General features: G+C 32.3%; 1 protein-coding gene across 3 annotated transcripts in view; it reads right to left on the bottom strand.

The window, feature by feature from the left end:
- LOC145247432 (uncharacterized) overlaps window positions 1-21,690 on the bottom strand; it is a 209,505-nt gene that overhangs the window by 105,415 nt on the left and 82,400 nt on the right. For all 3 annotated transcript variants that reach the window (XM_080109194.1, XM_080109193.1, XM_080109195.1), the window contains one exon: window positions 9,679-10,500. In XM_080109194.1, coding sequence (XP_079965320.1) covers window positions 9,679-10,500 — 822 coding nt within the window. The remainder of the gene's footprint in view (window positions 1-9,678; window positions 10,501-21,690) is intronic.

Raw genomic sequence — 21,690 nt, forward strand, 5'->3', positions numbered from 1 at the left:
ATCGAATTTATAAGTCTTTACTTTTATTTAAATATTACTTTCTTTTTTTTTTTTTCAACACTACCCCCTCAAATAGGCTTTTGATAACATTTGATTATTAAATTATGGAATTAAATGACAAAACTAGGATAGAAAGACATCATTGCCGACAAATTATTTTAAAGAAAATACTTCTGGAAAATAAGAAAAATACATTTTGGTTTGCATATTTGTGATTTAATTTGTATAAATAAATAATAAATTAATATAAGTTTGTGTAAATATCTAATTTGAGGTTTAAAAATTTTTTATTTTTAGACACAAATTATTAAGCAAAAAATATTTTAAGCTAATTTTCCAATTATACTTCCTTTAAAATAATTTATGTTGGCAATAGTACCGATTACTACTATAATATTTTTCTATGGTAATGTTTTATTTGTATAATTATTGGATATAAACAAAAATGTCAATCTTGATATACAAGATCTTAATACAAATTATGAGAATCATAAAAACTTCTTTAATGAATTTTTCTATGAATAATTTTCTTTGACTGATTTTTGTCAGCTAAATACTAGCTTAAACCGAATGACCCAAATACTTCTGAAAAAAAAAAAAAAAAAGGATTAAAAGGAAGAACAAGTAAAAAGAAAAAGGAAGAACAAAAGAGGAAAAAGTAAAAAGGAAGAACAAAAGAGGAAAAAGTAAAAAGGAAAAAGTAAAAAGGAAAAAGTAAAAAGGAAGAACAAAAGAGGAAAAAGTAAAAAGGAAAAAGTAAAAAGGAAAAAGTAAAAAGGAAGAACAAAAGAGGAAAAAGTAAAAAGGAAAAAGTAAAAAGGAAAAAGTAAAAAGGAAGAACAAAAGAGGAAAAAGTAAAAAGGAAAAAGTAAAAAGGAAAAAGTAAAAAGGAAAAAGAAAAAAGTAAAAAAGTAAAAAGAAAAAAAATAGGAAGAAAAAGTAAAAAGAAAAAGTGAAAAAGAAAAAGTAAAAATTTTTCAAAAGAACCTCAACTCTATAATTAAAACCAATTTTATAAATGAACTACAAGCTACTCTCCCACCCAAACAGAAAACCAAAAGTATTTCTATCCTCTTACACTGATTAAAATCTATATTAATATTCTAAGGTAGTTTAAGATTTTATGCATGCTATCCCCCTTCACCCCTATTCTGGGGAGGGGGGGAACCCCATGTAGAAATGAGTAAATCAAGAGTAGGTGGAGTAGGATTCTCTTCCATCATTCAACAGGTAGTTAATTTACACAAGTAAATCTGTACACATAAACATGTAAATTAGATGGTAAAATAACAAGTGTCCATGTCTATTGGGGATTTGATATCTGTCTAAGCCGAACTTATACTATTACTGATTGGAGAGAGGAAAATTATGTTCTCAACTTCTTTACTAACTCAGTGTTTTGAGACGTAAAGAATTTTAATGGAATAATCGAGTATCTATGCGTCTCATATAGAGATCAGATGTTAACCTTTGATTCCTGAGAACTTTGACTGAAGGAAAATGAAACAATGTAAAAAAAACAAAAAAAAAAACAAAAAAAAAAACTTAATAGTAAAGAATAACACTATAAACAATAAAAATATTGAAAATAATATTCATAATCTATACTAGCGGAAATTCCACAGGGGACTCCTTCATATGTAATATATTGATGTTGGCATTCTGTAGATGTTACGCATAAATAGAGAAACCCTGATATTATTGTAGCTCTTTAATTAAAACTATAAAAGTATTTATCTAAGCTAGCAGGGACACCCGGCCATGAAGTACGCTTTAATATATGCAATAAAAACGAAACACATACTCTCGTTCCATCAGATATGGCTTTACAGAAGTCTTAAGTAATTGACAATCGTATTTTGTGTGTTAGCCGCACTGGGGTTTGAACACTCAACCTTAAGAATAGTGAAACTTACAACTAGATTTATTACGCCAAAGCTCTTTGCGGAGATCGACAGAAAGATTCCCCGAGTTCAACAAAATACATCTGAAAATATTTGAGGTTTATATCGACCGAAATGTTGTGCGAATAACACTCACGACGAGAACAGTAGTCCGATTAAACCAAATAATATGAACTAGCGGAACCTATGGAGATTCCACATGGGACTCATTCATATGTAATATATTGATGTTGGCATTCTGTAGATATTCAGCGTAAACGGAGACGCACTGATATTATTGTAGCTCTTTTGTTAAAACTGCAAAAGTATTTATCTAAGCTAGCAGAGACGCCCAGGTTATAAAGTACACTTAAATATATTTTAATTCTTGCAGATTTTGTATATGTTATTATAGAGTTAATGTTCTATCGATTTTTATATATTATAAAGTTTTGACTTCCAAAAAATACATTTCCACATGACAATGGGTGCATCAGCTTTAAATAAAAGCGAAGATAAAAAACATATATATATATATATATATATATATATATATATAGATATGATGGAGGATGCCTACAGAGTAAATGTTTTCGTATGCTTCATTTGCGTTAAAGGAATTCTCTTTAAACAATGTTCTTTTGTCCAGAGTGTTTTTTATTCAAGAAGTCTGAAGAAATGCTGGTTATGTGAAAATTTTCAAACATCATGCTTGAAATTGTCCAATTGGTATGGAAACAATTGTAACTTAAAATGAAATACACTTTCTGTTGCTATCAATTCACTTTTTGAAGTCTTGGTTTTGTTAATATAGTATATTAATGCTCAATTATGAAATATGATAATTTTGTAGCTTACTTTTTAAGTCATCTCTCTTTGGCTTAAAACTTATTGGTATATGGAAATTTACTGAATTATATAAACCCAGTAAAACTTAGTATATTACAAACAAGTCTCTATATATATATATATATATATATATATATATATATATATATATATATATATAAACTTGTGTGCCATCAGCTATAATTGAAACAGAAACCAAAACTTATGAAGAATTCTTAGTAAAATTGTTTATTACAAGAGATGGAATCCACAACAATTAAACGACTCGGATGTAAGCGTGACACAGAAAATAATACATGCTATCGTATTAATATATAGATAAATAAAGCAGTAGATGTATGTATGTGTGTGAAAATATTTAACTACTAAACTCTTAAACTACGGGTCAAAATAACACTAAAATTAACAGGAAATAGTTTATTGTACACCAAGGATGGTTTATAATGATTAAAACCTTTGGATGAACAACACGTACAGAAATATGTCGGCAAATTCAAATGCAAAATGTTCATTTCAATTTGCCAATATTTCTATTACTTTTATTGCACAAATTCATTCACAGCTTGAAGTAGTTTAATTTAAAACCTTTATCTGTCATTAATTCAAACAGTAGGGAGTGCAGCTGGAGTGTTTTGGTTTTGATTCTAACTGATGGCACCCAAGTCATTTCTTTTTCTAAACTTGAAATTACTATTGTGTATTAGGTACAATATAATAATCAATAGATAATTGGCTCTGTAATAATAAATATGAAATCTGCATGAATTAAAATAGATCTAAGCATATTTTATGACCGAGCAATTATAACAGTAATTAGCTATAACATAAATCTCACCTGTCTGTTTAAATGTATGGCTGCCTAAAACTTTCGACAGAGGCGACGGATTTTCACGAGATCAGTATCGTTTTTAAGCTCGACCCTTTGAAGACAAATAGAGAAATTGGCTAAAAAAATTCCTTCACCTCTAGCGGGGCACTTTTCTACAAGGAGGGGGGGGGGTCGCTTTTTTCTTAAGTCATCCTCTCTTTTTGATTGACTAGCCTTAATTTAAACCATTGCCACTTCCGGTTTGGTGATGGATGCAACAGCAAAGATTTTAACATTCTTTTCCGCGGTATGGGTTCAAGCCTGCCTGCCTACTACCACTTTTTTTTTTTTTTTTTTTTTGCTCAACACACACCTCCAAACACCCAGGCTAGTATAATATAAAGTTAAGAGACTTTTTCATTTAATTATGCAAGAAGAACATTTATTTTTTTGTTTTAATCATTTCATTCTATCTGGGGATGGGACATCCAACTGATTACAAGACATTTACCTGCTATCTCAGACATTTCAACAGAGATCTTTAAGATTCTAACAGAAGAGTGTAATTTTATCTCTTGCACTTGGTTCATTGGATATATTTGCCAAGTAGTTTTTAAAATTCTTTTTCGGGAGTCTGGTTGCTCCTATATTTGCTGGAATGATGGAGAGCTTCCTTTAAGATTCCAGTTTCATTTTGTATCATACCTTGGTACTTCCTCATCCTTTCCCCCTCAGGTCCGTTTGACCCAGCATCATTGGAGACACTAACTTCTAAGGTTGCTTCTTCCTTCTTGTCCCACATCACTATGTCAGGTTTAATCTGTTTTCTAGGTACATAGCTGTAGGAATTGCATAGTCATAGTGGACTGTAAGATTTATTTCCAAACTTTTGTTTATGTTCCCAGGACTTGCTGCTAAATTCGATATTCAACTTTTTTTTTACAGATCGTCCGCTGGAAATATTTACTCTCTTATGTCACATTATATAGTAGCCATCCTTCCAGCAAAAACGTTACAACTGGAGGTCAGGAGACTCACTATTTCTGTGTGGCAGAACCTGCACTTGCTGAGACAACTCATCTTATAATGGCTGCCTAAGATTAAGATTTGATGACCAATGTTTATAATTCTTTGATCATAGTAAAGCAATCCTCTTAATTTTAATTTTATCATTTTGCTTTTTGCTGGGGAATTCTATTGGATGCCAGACATTCACCCACTATTTCAGTCACTCCAACCGAGAGTTCTTTTTAAGATTCTAACCATTCATTTGAGTGCAATTATTTGTATTTCTGTTGCACCTGGTTCATAGGGTATAGTCGTCAGGTAGTTTTTGAAAGCCTTTCCACGAGTCCATCTCATAATTACTGGAATGATAGAGATCCTCAGAATCCAGTTTTTTTTTTTTCAGGTCTTACATAAAATTGATATTTTATCTTCTCCCGCTAAGTTCTGTTATGGCCAGCAGCATTAGAGGCACTTACTTCAACTAGGGTTGCTACTTTCTCCTTTTTGTCCCATATCACTATAACAGTTCCATTTTCTAGATAGGTAGCTACAGGAATTTCATAGTCATAGTGGACGGTGTACAACTAATTTCCAACTGTTCTTTCTGGTATATGCTCTCATGATCTGCTATGTTAAAAGTTTATGAATTTTCAAATTAAATTTAACTTGATTAAATAATGATTCCGGCTGTGACTCAGTGGATCACAGGTAACTTTTTTCTTTTCTTTTTTGAATAATTCATTTAGATCAAGTAGAAACTGAAATTTATCAAGTACTCTATCTTAACAATTCCAATTGACTTAAACCTGTCAAATAATTTAAAAGGAAATTTGGATTACTGAAATTATCAGATTGTTTTTATTAGCAATTTGGAAAAACATGTCATCTTTAGACAAACAATGCTTTTGATACATGTTTCTAGAGTTTATTTCAAAACATCTTTTGGATTATTTAAATCGATTTTGAAAAAAAAAAAAAAAAAAAAAAAAAAAAAAAAAATTAAAAGACCTCCTCCTCTACCACCCAACCCTATTTTTTTTAATTTTTTTAATATTTTTTATTTTTTTAAAAACCACCATCAAGTTTCAAATGAATACTTCTGTTAACATTTAACTTTTCAATTGCTGACCCAATTCATGGATTCAAGCATAAAACGTTTCACATTGTTTGCCGAAAGTTGGGCTTCACTTAACCTTTTGTTTTGAAGGTGAATAAGATACTAGGTTAATCATTATGAAGAGAAAGTTTTTCATTGAAATACTTTTACGAAATATTTCAGAAAAGCGGAGAATTGTTTATGTCAAGTTTTCCAACGAGAACAACATTTTATTATATCCACAATTCCAGTTGGTCTTCAAATGATTACATTTCACTAGAGTAAGGATTTATTTATATAATTATTGGATATAACAGCTCAAAGTTTCAACCTTACAATATATGAGAACTTTATGCAAATTATGAGAATTCTAATAAATAAATAAAAACACATCAGAGCACAGGATGGAGCAGGTGCCAATATGATTGCTAGAGTTCAGAATGGGTGGAATATGCTGCCATAAGAAGAAGAGTTACCACTGTCGATGTAAAGAAAATTTTCTTATTTTGTTAAAGCTGGGGATGAGGCATCCTATGGGATATCAGACATTCACCCACTATTTCATATATTCCAACTAAGATCTTTAAGATTCTAACCATCCTGTGCATAACAGATTCAAACAATCACATTTATTTCAGTGCGATTGTTTGAATCTTATGCACGAGATGTTCAAACACGTAAAGGAATGGTAAATTAAAAGAGTAGGAAGATGTTCATTTTTGTATCATTTGGATTATTCGGACGACTTACTTCTCATCTTGAATGTTATTTTCACAACATTTTAACTGATGCAACTTCCGCCATTCTTCAGAGCATCTTGTTGAACTTTTAATCTGTCAAACTTCAGAATCTGCACAAATTTCAGGTTGTCCTTGATGGCAGTACTTCAAAACATGAAGTAAATGTAGGTATGCCCCAGGAGTTTATCCTTAGGCTTTAATTATTTCTTATTTATGAATGAGCTTTCCGATAAAATTGTCTGATGACACCATGTTCTTTAACAGAAATGAACAAATATCTAAGGAAATGGCTGAAACCTTAGAGGAAGACCTCCAGTTTGTAGTGGAATGTGGTCATAAATGGATGGTAGCATTTAATGCTGCCAATATTAAGCTTCTTTCCTTTAATTGCAAGAAACCTTCTCAACTAATGATAGTCTTTGTTCAACCTTCTTGGGTTAATGTTTACAGGAAACATGAATTGGAACAAATACATCTAGGGCATTGCCAAGATGCCAAGACTGCTGTGAAGAAAGTGGGCTCTCTCTACCGTACTAGAAAGTTACTTATGCCTGAAAGTATCCTGTACCTCTAAAAGGTCACCATTCGCCCATGCATGGAGTATTGTTGCTACATTTGGGCTGGTGCATCTGCTACTAGTTTTTTTTTTTTTTTTTTTACTCCAAGACAGGGTTAAAAAAGAATGGCCAACTTTATAGTCAACCAAACTCCAACCTCTGTCCCATCAACAAAATGTTGCATCCCTATTCTAAGAGTGTTCTCATGGAATTTGCTCAGATGAACTGAGCTTTTGTACCCCCCCCCCCAATCAAACCGGCAAGCAATAAAATCCCATCGTTATTGTAGAGATCCCTAGATGCCAGAAGACCTACTAAACTAGTTTCTTCCCTTGAACTGCTAAACTTTGAAATTCCCTCCTGGGTCTCTGCTTCTGACTGTACTAACATGTAGAAGTTCAAGTATCATGTAAACAGACATCTTGCTGCTCAACTCCCTATATAATATCCCTATAAATTTTGTTACAAATAGTAGCCACTTACATTCAAATGGCACTGTGCCTCGCTTGAGGTAAAAAAAGCAAAATAGACTTCTACCCAGTCATGGCTGATGGAACAAGATTAAATAAAAGATTCTGTTTGAAATTGTGCACGGATTCCCAAATTTGATAAAGATTTCAGAGTCTAACAAGATACACATGCAGAATGTTAAAAGTAATGTTGATCGAAATGCGAAAATAACACTCAATATGAGAAAAGTAGTTTGACTAATCCAAATGGTATGCATTATCAATCCTCATCTAAAAAACTCAGAAACAAACTCTTCAATATTCTAAAATATATTCAAATGAAATTTGAGTTTCAAAACTTCACACCAATGTCAGCTGGATTTGATTTTAATTTTATTTAGCAAAAACAAACTTTAATACAGAAATAATGAAATATTTATAAAATTGATTCTGAATATTTTTCATAAAATAAGATTCTTATTATATAAAGTATCCACATCTCTTTTAGAGGACTAATATAAAAAATTAGTGTGAAGTAGACCACAGCATTGTCAGAAGCAATTTGTGTTGGACAAAGCAGATCTCTAAAATAGTCAAGGCTGAAAGTGTCTTGGCATTACTTAGCCAGATCTTTTTATAAGCACTCTTCAGTCATTTAAAAATGTATACAGCTATGGTGTGATCACAATTTGCATCATTATTCTGGAACCTCCATCTGACTCTGAAACAGTTCAGAGACTTGCAGCCAATTGATTGGCTTGGCCATATTGTTTTACAGCATATCAATCCTATTCGTGTTATTTAATACTGAATCCAATAATTTTGAAAAAATAATTTTATGCTTCAAGTTTTTAATATTTGCAAATATTTTATGACATTTGGTTGGATTATTCTGTAAAGGAAAACTTTTGTTTTTGAGTTTGCAAAACAATTGAGATTTGCGAGGGGAAAATGGAAAAAAAAAACCCCAATGTTTGATGCAGGAAGCTGCTGTCTTCAAACAGTCTAACCTGGTAGCACCAGCACAACCAAGTGAATAGCCTCCATCAGATATTAGCCATACTTTTGTTTCCCCTATATCATTTAAAATTCATATTTCTGAAATGCGACGAAACAATGCCTGATGTTCTCCCATACATATTTACATCATTACCGTTTATTTTCCTTACAACCGACATGCACTTTTTATGAGGTCTAGTGCACCCGAGTATTGTGCACGATGGTTCCATTATCATATTTTTATACTATTTAAAAAAAAAAAAAAAAAAAAGAAAAAAAAAAAGAAATTGCCGTTCTTGAAGTGACAACACACTGAACCAAGATTAAAATTCATCTAAAATTCTAATTGTATGTAATCTCCAAAAATAACTGCCTGCATCTGCTGTTGGCTGCAGACTCAACAGATAATTTCTGGTTTAATGTCCATTTTACATGTTGGCAGGTGTTGTATGGTTTTAAGAAATCTACTTCCAAACTCATCCATCTCTGGCCAAATATTTCTTTTTCTCTCAAGCCGATTTTTAAAACTTCCTCGTACTTTCCCTGTGAACTGAAACTGCTATCTTAAATATTCTGTATCTACTAACCAAAGAACTCTCATACATTCTTTGAATGTGGACATACCATCGAAGTCTCCTGTTCTAACCAAATTTTATCACCCTATTCTTAGGTCATCAGATCTAAACGGGTCTCGAAGACTTACATTACACATCCATCATTCTCAGATCATTTCTTTTCAGTCAATTTATATATTTTTTGACAAATATTTTTCAGTTAAAAATTAGAAAATAATCCAATGACACTGTATGCACACACATAATATATATATATATATATATATATATATATTATTTTGTGCATGTGGGGTAAGCTATGTTTAATTTATTCCAATAGGAATACAACTGAACTAGCTTCTATAACACTAACCAATCAGTTTTTATTAAATAAAAAGATTTAAAAAAAAATAAAAACTGCTTTTGAACATTTTAAAGATAAAGTAATTTTTACTTTTTTTTTTTTTTCAAGAATTTTACAACGTAGTTGACTAAGGGAGGTGGGAAGCATACTTATAAAGTGAAAAAAAAAAAAAAAAAAAACTTCCTGAAAATGCTGGATACAAACAGTCAGTACGTATATTAAAATTTTTAATTATTTTCAGTTTTAAAATACAAACAAGAAAAAAAAAAAAAAAAAACAAAAACAAAAAAGACTGGAAGAAAATGGAATTAAGAAAAAACTCTTCAACAATAAACTTGTGCCTCCAACACAAAGAATCAATCAGAAGTTACCTGTTGTAATGATGGTGGACTGTCTTTCAAATTTGGTTGACATCCCTGAGGCATTTGAGCAGTAATATTCCGTTGATACATAAACTGTCGTCCTGTACAGTTGTTGTCCGTTGTCGAATAAGATATGCTAGATTTCGTATCACAGTCCATTCGGTTGAGATCACACGGTTCTATCATTGGACTTTTCCTATCAACCACATAGTCCCAGTCCTCGGTCACAATTGAATCATTGTTATTAGTACTGTCGATCAAACTAGTGTCACCATTTTTATTAACCAGGCTAGAATTTTCCGTTCTTGGTCCAAAGGAATATGGATTCTTTTCTGAAGATTTCCATAAATGATTAGTTCTAATTCGCCGTTGGGAATAATATTTTGCTAATATATTTTGTTTTCGGTTCCCTTTCGAAGAGGATTTTTTTGTGGACTGGGAATTATTCCCCCGTAAACGTTCAGACTGTTTGTTGAAAACATTTTTAAATGACTTCGGCCTTGAGGCTCTCCCCTGCGCTTTCACTTTTGAATACATATCAGTCTCAAATAAATCCACCTTGCCTTCTTCAAGATCCTTCCAGAAGGTATCCTTAAGAGTTGTAGGCTGCGGTTGTCCCAGCAATCCACAATTGCTAATGGACGAGATATTCCTTGAGCCATTAGCTACCAAAGGGTCTTCTATAGCTTCTATATCATTCACATAGCTGGCAGTGGTCAGAGACTTAGTAGTCGTAGTAGTAGTCGTAGTTGGAGTAGTCATAGTAGTAGACGATAGACGTTTGTCATCCGTCAGAGCAGTTCCTGGAACATGTCTCCCTTCCATCATGGCCTGTTGTAAATATAAAATAAACAATGTTAGTAAGAGGAACATTTTTACAAAAGACAGACATAATTCAACTTCTATTATTATATTAAAACTTAGTTAATCAACGTTTTTTTCTCTAGAGTTTGTTTTACATCTATAGATCTTAGTCACACAAAAATACATGTTAAAAAACATTACTTGGTTTTAGAATGGAGTTACGTTTAACAAAAAACAAAAAGTCTTTTTCTCATCAAGTCATTTATTTCTTAGTAGGTTTCTGCCTATTATTATCCTTTTTTCATCATATTATGTTTAATTCTATACTGGGACTATTTAAGAGGTTATGGTTGCTCAAGATATGCACGGTTTCTTTGAAATATCTTACTTTACTGTTTTTCTTTCTGATTTTTACTTCATCCCACAAGGAGATCTTTGAAGTAGACTGCTAGAGTCAGATCCCAAAAGTATGACAATTTTAAACTCTTAAATTATTTAACTGCCTGTCCATCCGATACAACCACCTCATATTGATGTATAAGTTTAAAAAAGAAAATTTTTTATTGTCCTCAAGATGCAAAGCATTCCATTGTATCAATATTTTACAAGCTGTACCTGCTCCAGCATTGCTTGGGATGCAATGAAGTCATTTTAATTTTATGTTTAAAAATGTGTCAACAAATAAAGTGGACAACTATTAAATTCTTCAATTTAAAACGAATTATCTCCCTTGCTCATTTTTACCTTTAGGTGATTATTTAAAAATGTTTCACAGTCTGCTTAGCTAGAACTAGTAAATTAAAAAATAAATTGTAGCTAAATGCATCGGCAGCAAAGTTTGATTTGTCAGCTTAAATGCTATTTATGTCCAACTTTGAAAACAAAAAAACTTTGTTAGAGTTTCCAATATAGAAACTGTTGACCATTTATTAGTATAGAGAACAAAAAAAACAAAAAAGTAGTAAAAAAATTATAACAAATGTTATCAAAAGGCAAGATTACTCTTCTACCTAGCTAAATAAGTTTAGAAATCCACCTAATAAATGTTACCATGAAATTTATTGGTTGGTTTTCTACCAGTATTTCGTTTAATTCTATTTTGGAGCGATTATCAAGATCTTCCAGATGACCGTCCAATGTCAGCCATTTTTACTTGTTCTAATGTAATACTTGACATGTTTTTCAAACTAAAGAAATCTTAAATTAAAACACTAAAAATTTGTCTTTGACCACTTTTGTGTCTTGTCTGTGTGGATATGCAAAACTGCTAAAATAGTCATCCATAACACTTGAAATTATCTAATATCTACTTACAATTTTGTAATCATTTTCCTTGTTAGCATTTTTGGTAGATTTTAGAACAATTTATAGTAGAAAACACAAAATATTAATATCATTTCTTTTGTATGCAAAAAAAAAAAAAAAAAAAAAAATCTTAAAACATCCGAATATTACTTAGTTTTTTTGTCTCCCCCCTCCCCCACACTGGTAATGAAAATCATTTAATCAGTGTAAAATAACAAAAAAATAGTTAAGTTTTTTTTTTCTTAACAATGGTTAATTTTGGAGGACTATTTAGGTCAAATTTCAAAAGGATTCAAGAGAATCAAAGTCATAATACTATGTTGAGAAAAATTTAAACCAAAGAAAACAAAAAAGTGACGAGTAAAGACCGTTTTGAAAGTAATTTCAGAAAAAAAAAAAAAAAAAAAAAAAAAAAAAGGTTGATATGCAGGAAATTATTTGACAATGAAAGGAGGTGTATTATTTGGATTATTCAGAATACTATTCCTATAACGTTTTGGCAAATATAACCGCTGACCTTCAAATATATTTTGTCACAAAGGAATCTACAAAGATTGAAGCTCAACAAAATACACCTGAAGACAATTGAAGGTTACATTGTCTGAAATGTAGCTAGAATAAGATCCAAGATGAGAACAGTAGTTTGAATAATCCAAAACACAAACGTTATCTAAAATATTCCAAAACATGAACTGAAACAGAAGTATTAATTTCAAGTTTTCCTTATCTGGACTGTTATATGAACAAACTTTCAAATGTATAACTCGGTGTTCTGCGGGTGCCCCTCCTCCCAATTTTTTTTAGAAATTTGAAACTGAACCTTTTATTAGAACCAATGCAGTCGATTGTGCTCATTCCGTTATTTAAGATAACGAATATCATTGCAAAAAACGAAGTATCTTTACCAAAGACTGGACTTAAGAGTACAAAGTTAACCTTCGGTTTGATTTGAACAAACTCGTAACTCACTTCTCTTATTTTTGTCCTTTAGTTCTCACATTCCATGACTGATGTTTCTGACAAAGGGGGAAGAATTGCCGTTTTCTGCATTGGAATCTATCCATATAAGACCGATTGGCTAATTTTTGACATTGAAGTAGTATTTTTTTAGCTCCTTACATCAAGTGGCTTCATGACTTGTCTGGGAGCGATTTCCATAAAAAAACTCAGATTTCAATTGGAGAGGTGGCTGTGTTGAAGTGGCTAATAAATAACATGAATTGATAACCTGGAATACTAAGTTCAAATCCAGTCAATTCCACAGCTTCACTTTCACGTATGAATGTTGGCAACCTTCATGTGATTCCTCCTGTAAGTACTTGATTCTAGTAAGAATCAAGCTGACTAAAAAAGACAATTCACATAGATTTACTATTAATATCTTGAATAGCCCTGTTTGTTACGTGAAGACTACAACTTATCAAGACTAAAAGTTACTCAAGGATAAGAATAAATAAAATGTCTAGATTGTCAGGTGTATCAAAAGATGAATATTATTGAAAAAAAAAAAAAAAAAAAAAAAAAAAAAAAAACATGCAAATCCTCTTTAAAATCAAACCAAATATATAGACCAGGAGTTCAGTTGTAACACCAATTTTACGGCAATTGTTGGTCCAACACCTCTTGTAATACAGACAAAAATCAGAAGAAACTTGTAAATCCTGTTGACATCAGACTAGTTTACTGAGCTGCCAACAGATGGCTCTGAAGCATGCCATCTGTGTTTATTTACACAACACCTGTGGGTGGTAATGGTCTTTTAATCTGAAATTCTATCCTACTTTGCTTAAATTTACCCTCAGTCATGACTTTACAGACAAAATTGTTGTCATATTTGGGCTGGTGAATTGCTACAAGAATTGAATTTCCAATCTTTAATGAAACTATTGAATTAAAAAATTTTTTTTCGTGTGTATTTTAAAATAATTCCTATTTATACTAGACTAGCGGGGGTACCCGACGTTGCCCAGGTGTTTGGAGGTGTGTGTAGGGGAGGGGGTGGTAAAGAATAAGCAAAGCAATAACCCTGTTTAAACGTTTTAAAAAAAAATTGGAAAAAACAAAAAAAAAAAGCAGTGAACGGATGTAAAACTTCTTTTAAAAAAATCGGATTAACAAAAAAAAAAACAAAAAAAAAAAAAAACATAGCAAAAAGCGAAAAATGGTATAAATAACTGTTTCAATAATAAAAGTTTAAAAATAAAAAAAATTAAAAAAATATATATCTGAAAACTCAGATTGAACCTGCAATCTTAAGATAACGACGCTGTCATTTAATCCATTGCAGTAGGGACGCGTGGGCAAATGTGGGTCGGTTTTTATATTTAAACAAATTCAAGGTACGTCTTTTGCGCATGTTAACGTATGTCGCGGTGGCCCAATGGTTAACGTCGCACGTTTTTTTTTTTTCACACTTTAATTTCCAACTTTGCCTCAAGGGTTCGCATTTGATCCTCACAATCACCTACCAAAACTTTTTTAAATTTTACCCCCTTCCCGGAGTTTGGATTTACCCAAAACCACACACACCTCAAACCCCCCCCCCCCGTTTTATTTTTCAGATAAGTTTTAACATTCGTTTTTCTGTTTTTTTATTTTTACTTCGCTTATTATGTTTTCATTAACATCCCCCCCCCCCGACAACACACCTTCAAACACTCAGGCAACGCCGGGTAACCCCCCCCCCCCCCGCTAGTCTATATATATAAAAGCGAAAATGTATGCATGTATATGTGTATGTTTGTGTGTCTGCTAAAACTTTCGATAGACTGAACAAAAATTGACAAACTTTGTCTCATATGAAAGCCTCATCCTTCGCCCGACAAATATCGAAAAATTGGCCAAAAACGTTAATTTTTTCACCCTGAAATTAACACTTTTCTACGGGGTGGGGGGTGGGGTCAGTAAAAACCGTCCTCTCATGACGAGATCGGTTCTACACATGCGTCAGACGACGTCATAACCTGATTTAGTTTAAATATTTGAAGAACTGACACAATTTCATGTATGTCGTGTTAGCTCAGTTGGTTAGAGCGTTGGGTCATTATCTAAACGGTTTGGGTTTGAATCGTTGTGTGAAGTCTTTTTTTTCGATTTTTTAAATTTTAATATTGAAGCAGGGTTATTTAAGCCATTTTTCACGTAGCGTTCGTTTTTCTGGTTTTTTTTTGTTTTTTTTTACTTCGCTTATTCTTAGGTTTTCATTAACACCCCCACACCCCGACTGATCACACACATCCAAAAACACCCGGGTACCCACCGATTTTTAAAAATCTAATATCGAAATAGGCTTATTTAAGTCATTTTTCATGAGTTTTTTTTCTTTGGTTTTTATTTTTCAGATTTTTTAAAGCAGTTTTAAGGTTCGTTTTTATTTTGTTTTTGTGATTTTTACATTTAACATCGTTCGTTTGCCTTACGTTAGTTTTTTTTTGTGTTTTATTCAGCTTTGATCAATGTGGGGCAAAACTCCTTATATCAGACAATTGCTATTCAATCTGGACAATGGGGAGCTGGTTTCATCTTGGGGAAACAACCAGCCAAAGTTGGGTAAACAAACCCAAAAGCTGCACCGCAGCAAAAGTTAACACTGTGACTTCTAATTTGACCTCATTAATGAGGTCAAGATAGCGGGCAAGTGTCAATTCTGTTTTTAATACTTAAATTCCAACGTATTTCAGTTCCTCTTTGTTGGCCAAGCGGGTAACGTGTCAGGTTTTTTGCACACTTCGTGAGTTTGAATCGTGGTGTGAGATGTCTTTTATCTTTCGATTTTTAAAAGGTTTAATATTGAAACTGGGTTATTTAAGCTATTTTTCACGTTCTGTTTTTTTATTTTTCAGATTTTTTAAAGTTTTAACGTTCGTTTTTCTGTTTTTTTTTTTTTTCATCACATTCGCGTTTTTCTTTTTCCGATTTTAAGAAATTTTAACATCGTTCGTTTGCCTTACGCTAATTCTTTTTTTTTGATTTTTTAAAGTTTTAACATTTTTTTAATAATATTTAAACAGGGTGATTACTTCGCTTATTCTTTTGTTTTGATTTACCCCCCCCCTCCCCGAGCACACACACACCCCTCTAAACACCCGGGCAATGTCGGGTACCCCCGCTGGTTTATACTAAAACGCAGGACAAACAGGTGACACTGTGAAATAGCGCGAATCTCCTAAAAGTCAACGCAAATAAATCTAGAGGCGATGCGCGTTTTCAAATCTTTGCTATTATTATCTAGAGGGTATATAAACACTTCTAGGCGAAAAAAGCCTTTTTGAGACATACAAAAATGCGCGCGCCGCATTTGCCTTTTATATATATAGACTAGCGGGAGGGTGGGTACCGGCGTTGCCGGGGTGTTTGGAGGTGTGTGGTTTTGGGTAAATCAAAACACCCGGGGGGGGGGGGTAAAAAAAAATTTGGTAACTATTTAGAATTAGCAGGTGCCCGTTTTTAATTACTTAATGAGGTCAACTTTGACTGCGGGGTAGTATTTTATTTACTGCGGGAATGCTTTTTTAATTTTTTTTTTTTTTTTTTTATTTCCCCAAGATGTTGGGGGTTGGGGGGAAACAAGCTCCCCATAAAAAGGGGATTGCCCAAATTGAATAGCAATTGTCTGATATAAGGAAAAACTCCACATTGATCAAATCTGATTGCTTTCGAAGATTTCCGGCGATCAGAAAAATACCGCTAGAATTAGTGTTGCTTTGATTATACGAAAAAGCCTAATCCACATGCGGCGAGTGAAAAATGTTAAATATTTATCTTTTCAAAGTCGAGCACGTAGATATTATGATTTAGACGTGATATAAAAAGTTTTAAGTTGTGAGCCGACCAATCGCTTCTCGGAAAAAAGCCTTTTACAGACATACACAAAAAGCAAACCTACACATTTTCGCTTTTTATTTATATATATATATATATATATATATATATATATATACACACACACAGATAAATTTAATTCTGTATTACATTGAATTACTGATTTTAATAAATGATTAATTAAAAATAATAATTCAATAAAAACTATAAAACGTGTGAAAAACAGAAATTATTTCATAACACACACACACACACACACATGTGAAATCAATCGTTAATTCGAAAAGACCAAACTTGCTCCTTGGATGGGCAGGGTATCTAATAGCAAAAGATGAGGTATATATATATATATATATATATATATATATATATATATATATATATATATATATCATCATTTGCTATTAGATAACCTGCCTATCCAAGGAGCAAGTTTGGTCTTTTTGAATTAACGCTTTATTTCATATATATATATATATATATATATATTATTATTATTATTAAAAAATGAATGAGTACAGGTTCAAATGTTGGATGTTGATGCAAGTGACATCCAGTTTGCATATATGCACATGCACTTTTCAATGTCTACCAAGAGTGAAATAGGATAGACTAAGCTCTATCCATTTAATGCCAAATCATTGAGAAAAAGTCTTGTTCAGTTATTCTCATCCTGGTTGTTGTTCAATGTTTCAGCCGACAATCTCTCACCTTTAGGTAAATCTTGAACTCAAGAATATATTAAATTCAGATATACAGAATTTAAAACTAAACTATTTAATCTAAAAGAACATGTACTGCAACAAAGATACAACAAGCAGTTCTAAGTTCTTATGGAGTTTGAAGGTTCAATTCTTACTACAGGCAATGCTAACTAAGAATAAAGTAATTTTATAGGAATTCTATTAGTTGACAGAATGAGAACAATCTACTGTGAATTGTAGAAAGAGTTCAGTTTAAAATTCTATTCTCATCTTGGTTATTTTCAAAGTTTCAGCTGGAGTAATCTCTGACCCCCTTTGGGTGATATGGAAACTTGAAGTAATTGAGGAAGACCTCATTCTGTCAAATATGGTTGGATATTTTTGTTTTAAAATTTACTAATTATCAAGGACCAAATGGCCAATCGAGAATAAGAGTTGAGCTTGACAGAATTTTATTCTTTCAAAGGACTAGCCTGGGTGCCCGGTGTTGCCTAGGTGTTTGAAGGTGTGTTGAGCAAAAAAAAGTAACAGGCAGCAGGCTCGAACCCGTACCACAAAGGGAACATGGAAAAAAAAAAAAAAAAAAAAAAAAAAAAAAAGTAACAGCTTTGCCTTGCATCCATCGCCAAACCGGAAGTGACAAATGTTTAAATTAGGGCTAGTCAATTGAAAAGAAGGGATGACTTTCAAAATTATCGGCGAAAAAAAGTGACTCCTTGCAGAAAAGTACACAATTGAAGGTGAAGGAATTAATGTTTGTAGCCAATTTTTCGATATTTGTTATCCGAGGACTCGAGCTTCAAAACAATACTGATTTCCTGAAAATCAGTCACCTCAGTCCAAAGTTTTAGGCAGACATACAAGCATACATTTAAATAGACAGGTGAGATTTATATTATGGACTAGCGGAGGTAACCGGCGTTGCCTGGGTGTTTGGAGGTATAAAAGAAAGTTTTGGTAGGTAGGTAGGCTTGAATCCGAACCCTTGAGGTTAATAGGCTGAGGACTTACTGCCACACTACGATGGCAGACAAGTGAGAATGTGTGAAATAAAATCCTTAAAAAGTGATCTGACAGGTGCATGCTTAATGAGGTCAAACATGACACCACGGGGAATGAAACACTTATAAGTGGCAGGTGCGTGGCGAATTTAATTCAGCACTGAATTTTAACTGCGGGATAGTTCTTTTGGGTTTGTTTTTTTTACCCAACTTTGTCTGGTTTTGTTTCCAACGTGTTGGGGAAAACCAGCTCTTCCTTTATTGGGGAGTGTGTCCAAATGAAAGCAATTGTCTGATATGACAGTGAAAACAGACATCAACTAAATGCCCATCGCTTTCTGAATGTTCCCGTCCCATGGGCAGAGAACTGCTCATTAGTGATGTGACATCAGTTTCGCTTTTATACAAAAAAGTCGGATCAACACATGAGAAGCCAAAATAGCAATAAACTTGTAAAAGTCACTGTAAATAAATCTAGATGTGACGTGCATTTGCAAATCGCAGATATTATCTAGAGGATATATAAACACTTCTAAGCGATAGTAACCCCCTCTGGGAAGACTTTCTTAAATAGAAAAAAATGAGCACGCTGCACTTGCCTTTTATATAGATGACTTGACAATTTGCTAACACTGGGCTTGGAAATGACAGTATTGTATTATTTGGATTACATAAATGGATAAAGTACTAGGTGAAATTCAGTTGTAAGTGACACTCTTCTGCCGATTAAAGGTTCAATCCTCAGTGCAGAGGACTTAAAATACAACAAAATTACTTAAAATTTCTACCCAGTCATGACTGATAAAACTAGGGCATGCTACCCGCATAGATTAAATAAAGTGTTCCCTTCAAAATTCTATGCAGATTCCTTCAGTTCGACAAGATACACTCTGAGAAGGTTACATAGGTGGAAATGTTGTGCGAATAAGACTGAAGATGAGAATAATCCGAATAATCCAAAGAATACAGTCCATGTTTTAGTCTGCTAGTTAATCATTATGTAATTCTTTGTTTTATTGCCTGTAGTAAAGATTGAACTTTCAATCTCTAGAAGACTATCACTTAGAACCGATTGCTTATTAACACATAAAACCATTATATTACAAGTCTATAGGTTTGGGAGTTTGACAAAGATGTACCTGAAGGTTTGAGGTTACATCAATGAAAATAATAATTCAAATGATCAAAAAAATTAATCTCATCTAACACACACAAAAAAAAAAAAAAAAAAAAAAAAAAAAAAAACTGAACCAAAAATAAAACATGGCAGTTTTTAGAAGAAATGAAGATTGCTTTCATCTTCAAGGAACAGGTCATATGATCTGCTTTATTTGGTAATAAAAAAAAAAGAAAAAAAAAAAAAATTTTAGTTGCAAATAAATTGAATAAAAAAGAAAAAGTTTAATGAAAGCAGATCAATTTAAACATTCCTTGGATGCCATTAATAGCTCACAGGGTTTCCAAAGAAAATATTTGAAGCAAAAAAGTATTTAGCAATAAAGATTCTAATATCATAACTAAAAGGTGGAAATATTTTTATCCTCAAAGACTAAATAATAGTTGATTATAGTCAAGGGCAATCAAAATGCTACCTTTTCATTAGCTACTATATGTAGAGAAGGATGCCACTCCATTTCTAGAAATATTCTACTTGCTCTTAATTCTCCTTTTATAATGCTGAGTGTTGAGCATTAAGTACTATTTTTTTTATTTCCAGTTTTTGGTATGACTAACGAGGATTGAACTCTGGTCTCTGCCCATTAACAATCTTACCCTTATGTTAAATAATCAAAACTATCATTAAATTAACATTAGAATTGGTTAAGTAATTTTAATGACTATTAGTAAAATAACTAGAAAAGGATCAAAGTGTACTATCTGCTGTCTTTAGTTGGGAAGAGGAGAAATCCTTCATTTTTTGGGCAAGTTACATAAAAACAATCCTGTCTAAATTGTCCTCGTGGGGAGGCAAGTCAATAGAGACTTTGGTGTAGGTTATTTAAGAAAAAAACCTTTTGTTATTTAAAAAAAGCCAATTTCAACAACTTATACATGTTCTTCCTAGATGGATTTTAAACCATATCTAGAGCATTTGTGGTACCATTTTTATTTTCAGTTTTTGGTAAAAACTACAGAGGATTGAACTCTTGGCCCATTAACAATCTTACCCTTATGTTAAGTAATCAAAACTATCATTAAATTAATATTGTATAATTTCAATATTTATGAAAACCTTCTGTAGTTTTCAAATACAGTAACCCCTCGCTACTTTGCGGTTCGATTATCATGGATTCGATACTTTACAGGTTTCTCTATATATTAATACAGATTTTCATAAAAACCATAAAAATCGTGATAATTGAATATTTATGTACAATACTGAACTGTAATAGTGTACTGTACAACCTGAATAGTGTTACAATCTTTTTTATTATTATTAAACGGTGAGTTATAAACATTACAGGGATGGTTTTAAAAACAGCCTATTAACAATTAAGGTAAAAATAATGGTTTTGTTCTACTTCAGATTTTCAAATATCACAGGTGATCTGTCTCATCTACTGCGATATTCGAGGGAATACTGTATTTAATGTCTCTTCATTTTCCCCCCAAAGATCGCTCGTCTTTTATAGTTGGAAATATCGTTATGTCATCTCCTTTTATATCAGTTAACATCAGAATTCATTCGTAAAATTTATACATCTTGCCGCTATTATGTTTGCATGAGTAATACCTTTAAATGATTAAATTAGTTATTGCACTGGAAATAAAGAGAAAAATAAAACTTGAATAAGATTATTCATGTAAACAATGTCACTATAAAAGCAATGCGATATATAACAATTAGGTATGTGCAAGATTCACTCCTAAACTAAATAATTATAAATTTTGCAAGTGCTGTTCATTGTAAACTAGCTTGGGTAACCCATACCACGAAGGGGGGGGGATAAAAAAAAATGACATGACAGTTTTGCTGTTTCATACATCGCCAAACCAGAAGTGACGAATGTTTAAATTAAGGCTAGTCAATCGAAAAGAGGGGAGGACTTTGGAAAATATCAGTGAAAAAAAAAAAAAACGACCCCTCCTTGTAGAAAAGTGCCCAGTTGAAGATGAAGAAATTAATGTTTTTAGCCAATTTTTCGATATTTGTTGTTTGAAGGGTAGAGCTTAAAAACGATACCAATCTCGTGAAAATCCGTCGCCTCTGGTGAAAGTTTTAGGCATACATACATACATACATACATACATACACTTAAACAAACAGGTGAAATTTATATTATAAATGATCATCAAATGTAGGCTATATTTAATTTACGTTAATGCAAAGGGAGCAAAAAAGTTGGAAGCCCTGTATAAAAATTTAGATATCTCAAATTTTTGAC

The sequence above is a fragment of the Euprymna scolopes genome, chromosome 25 (assembly GCF_053919585.1).
Source record: "Euprymna scolopes isolate OS-2025 chromosome 25, ASM5391958v1, whole genome shotgun sequence".
Classification (NCBI taxonomy): Eukaryota; Metazoa; Mollusca; class Cephalopoda; order Sepiida; family Sepiolidae; genus Euprymna; species Euprymna scolopes.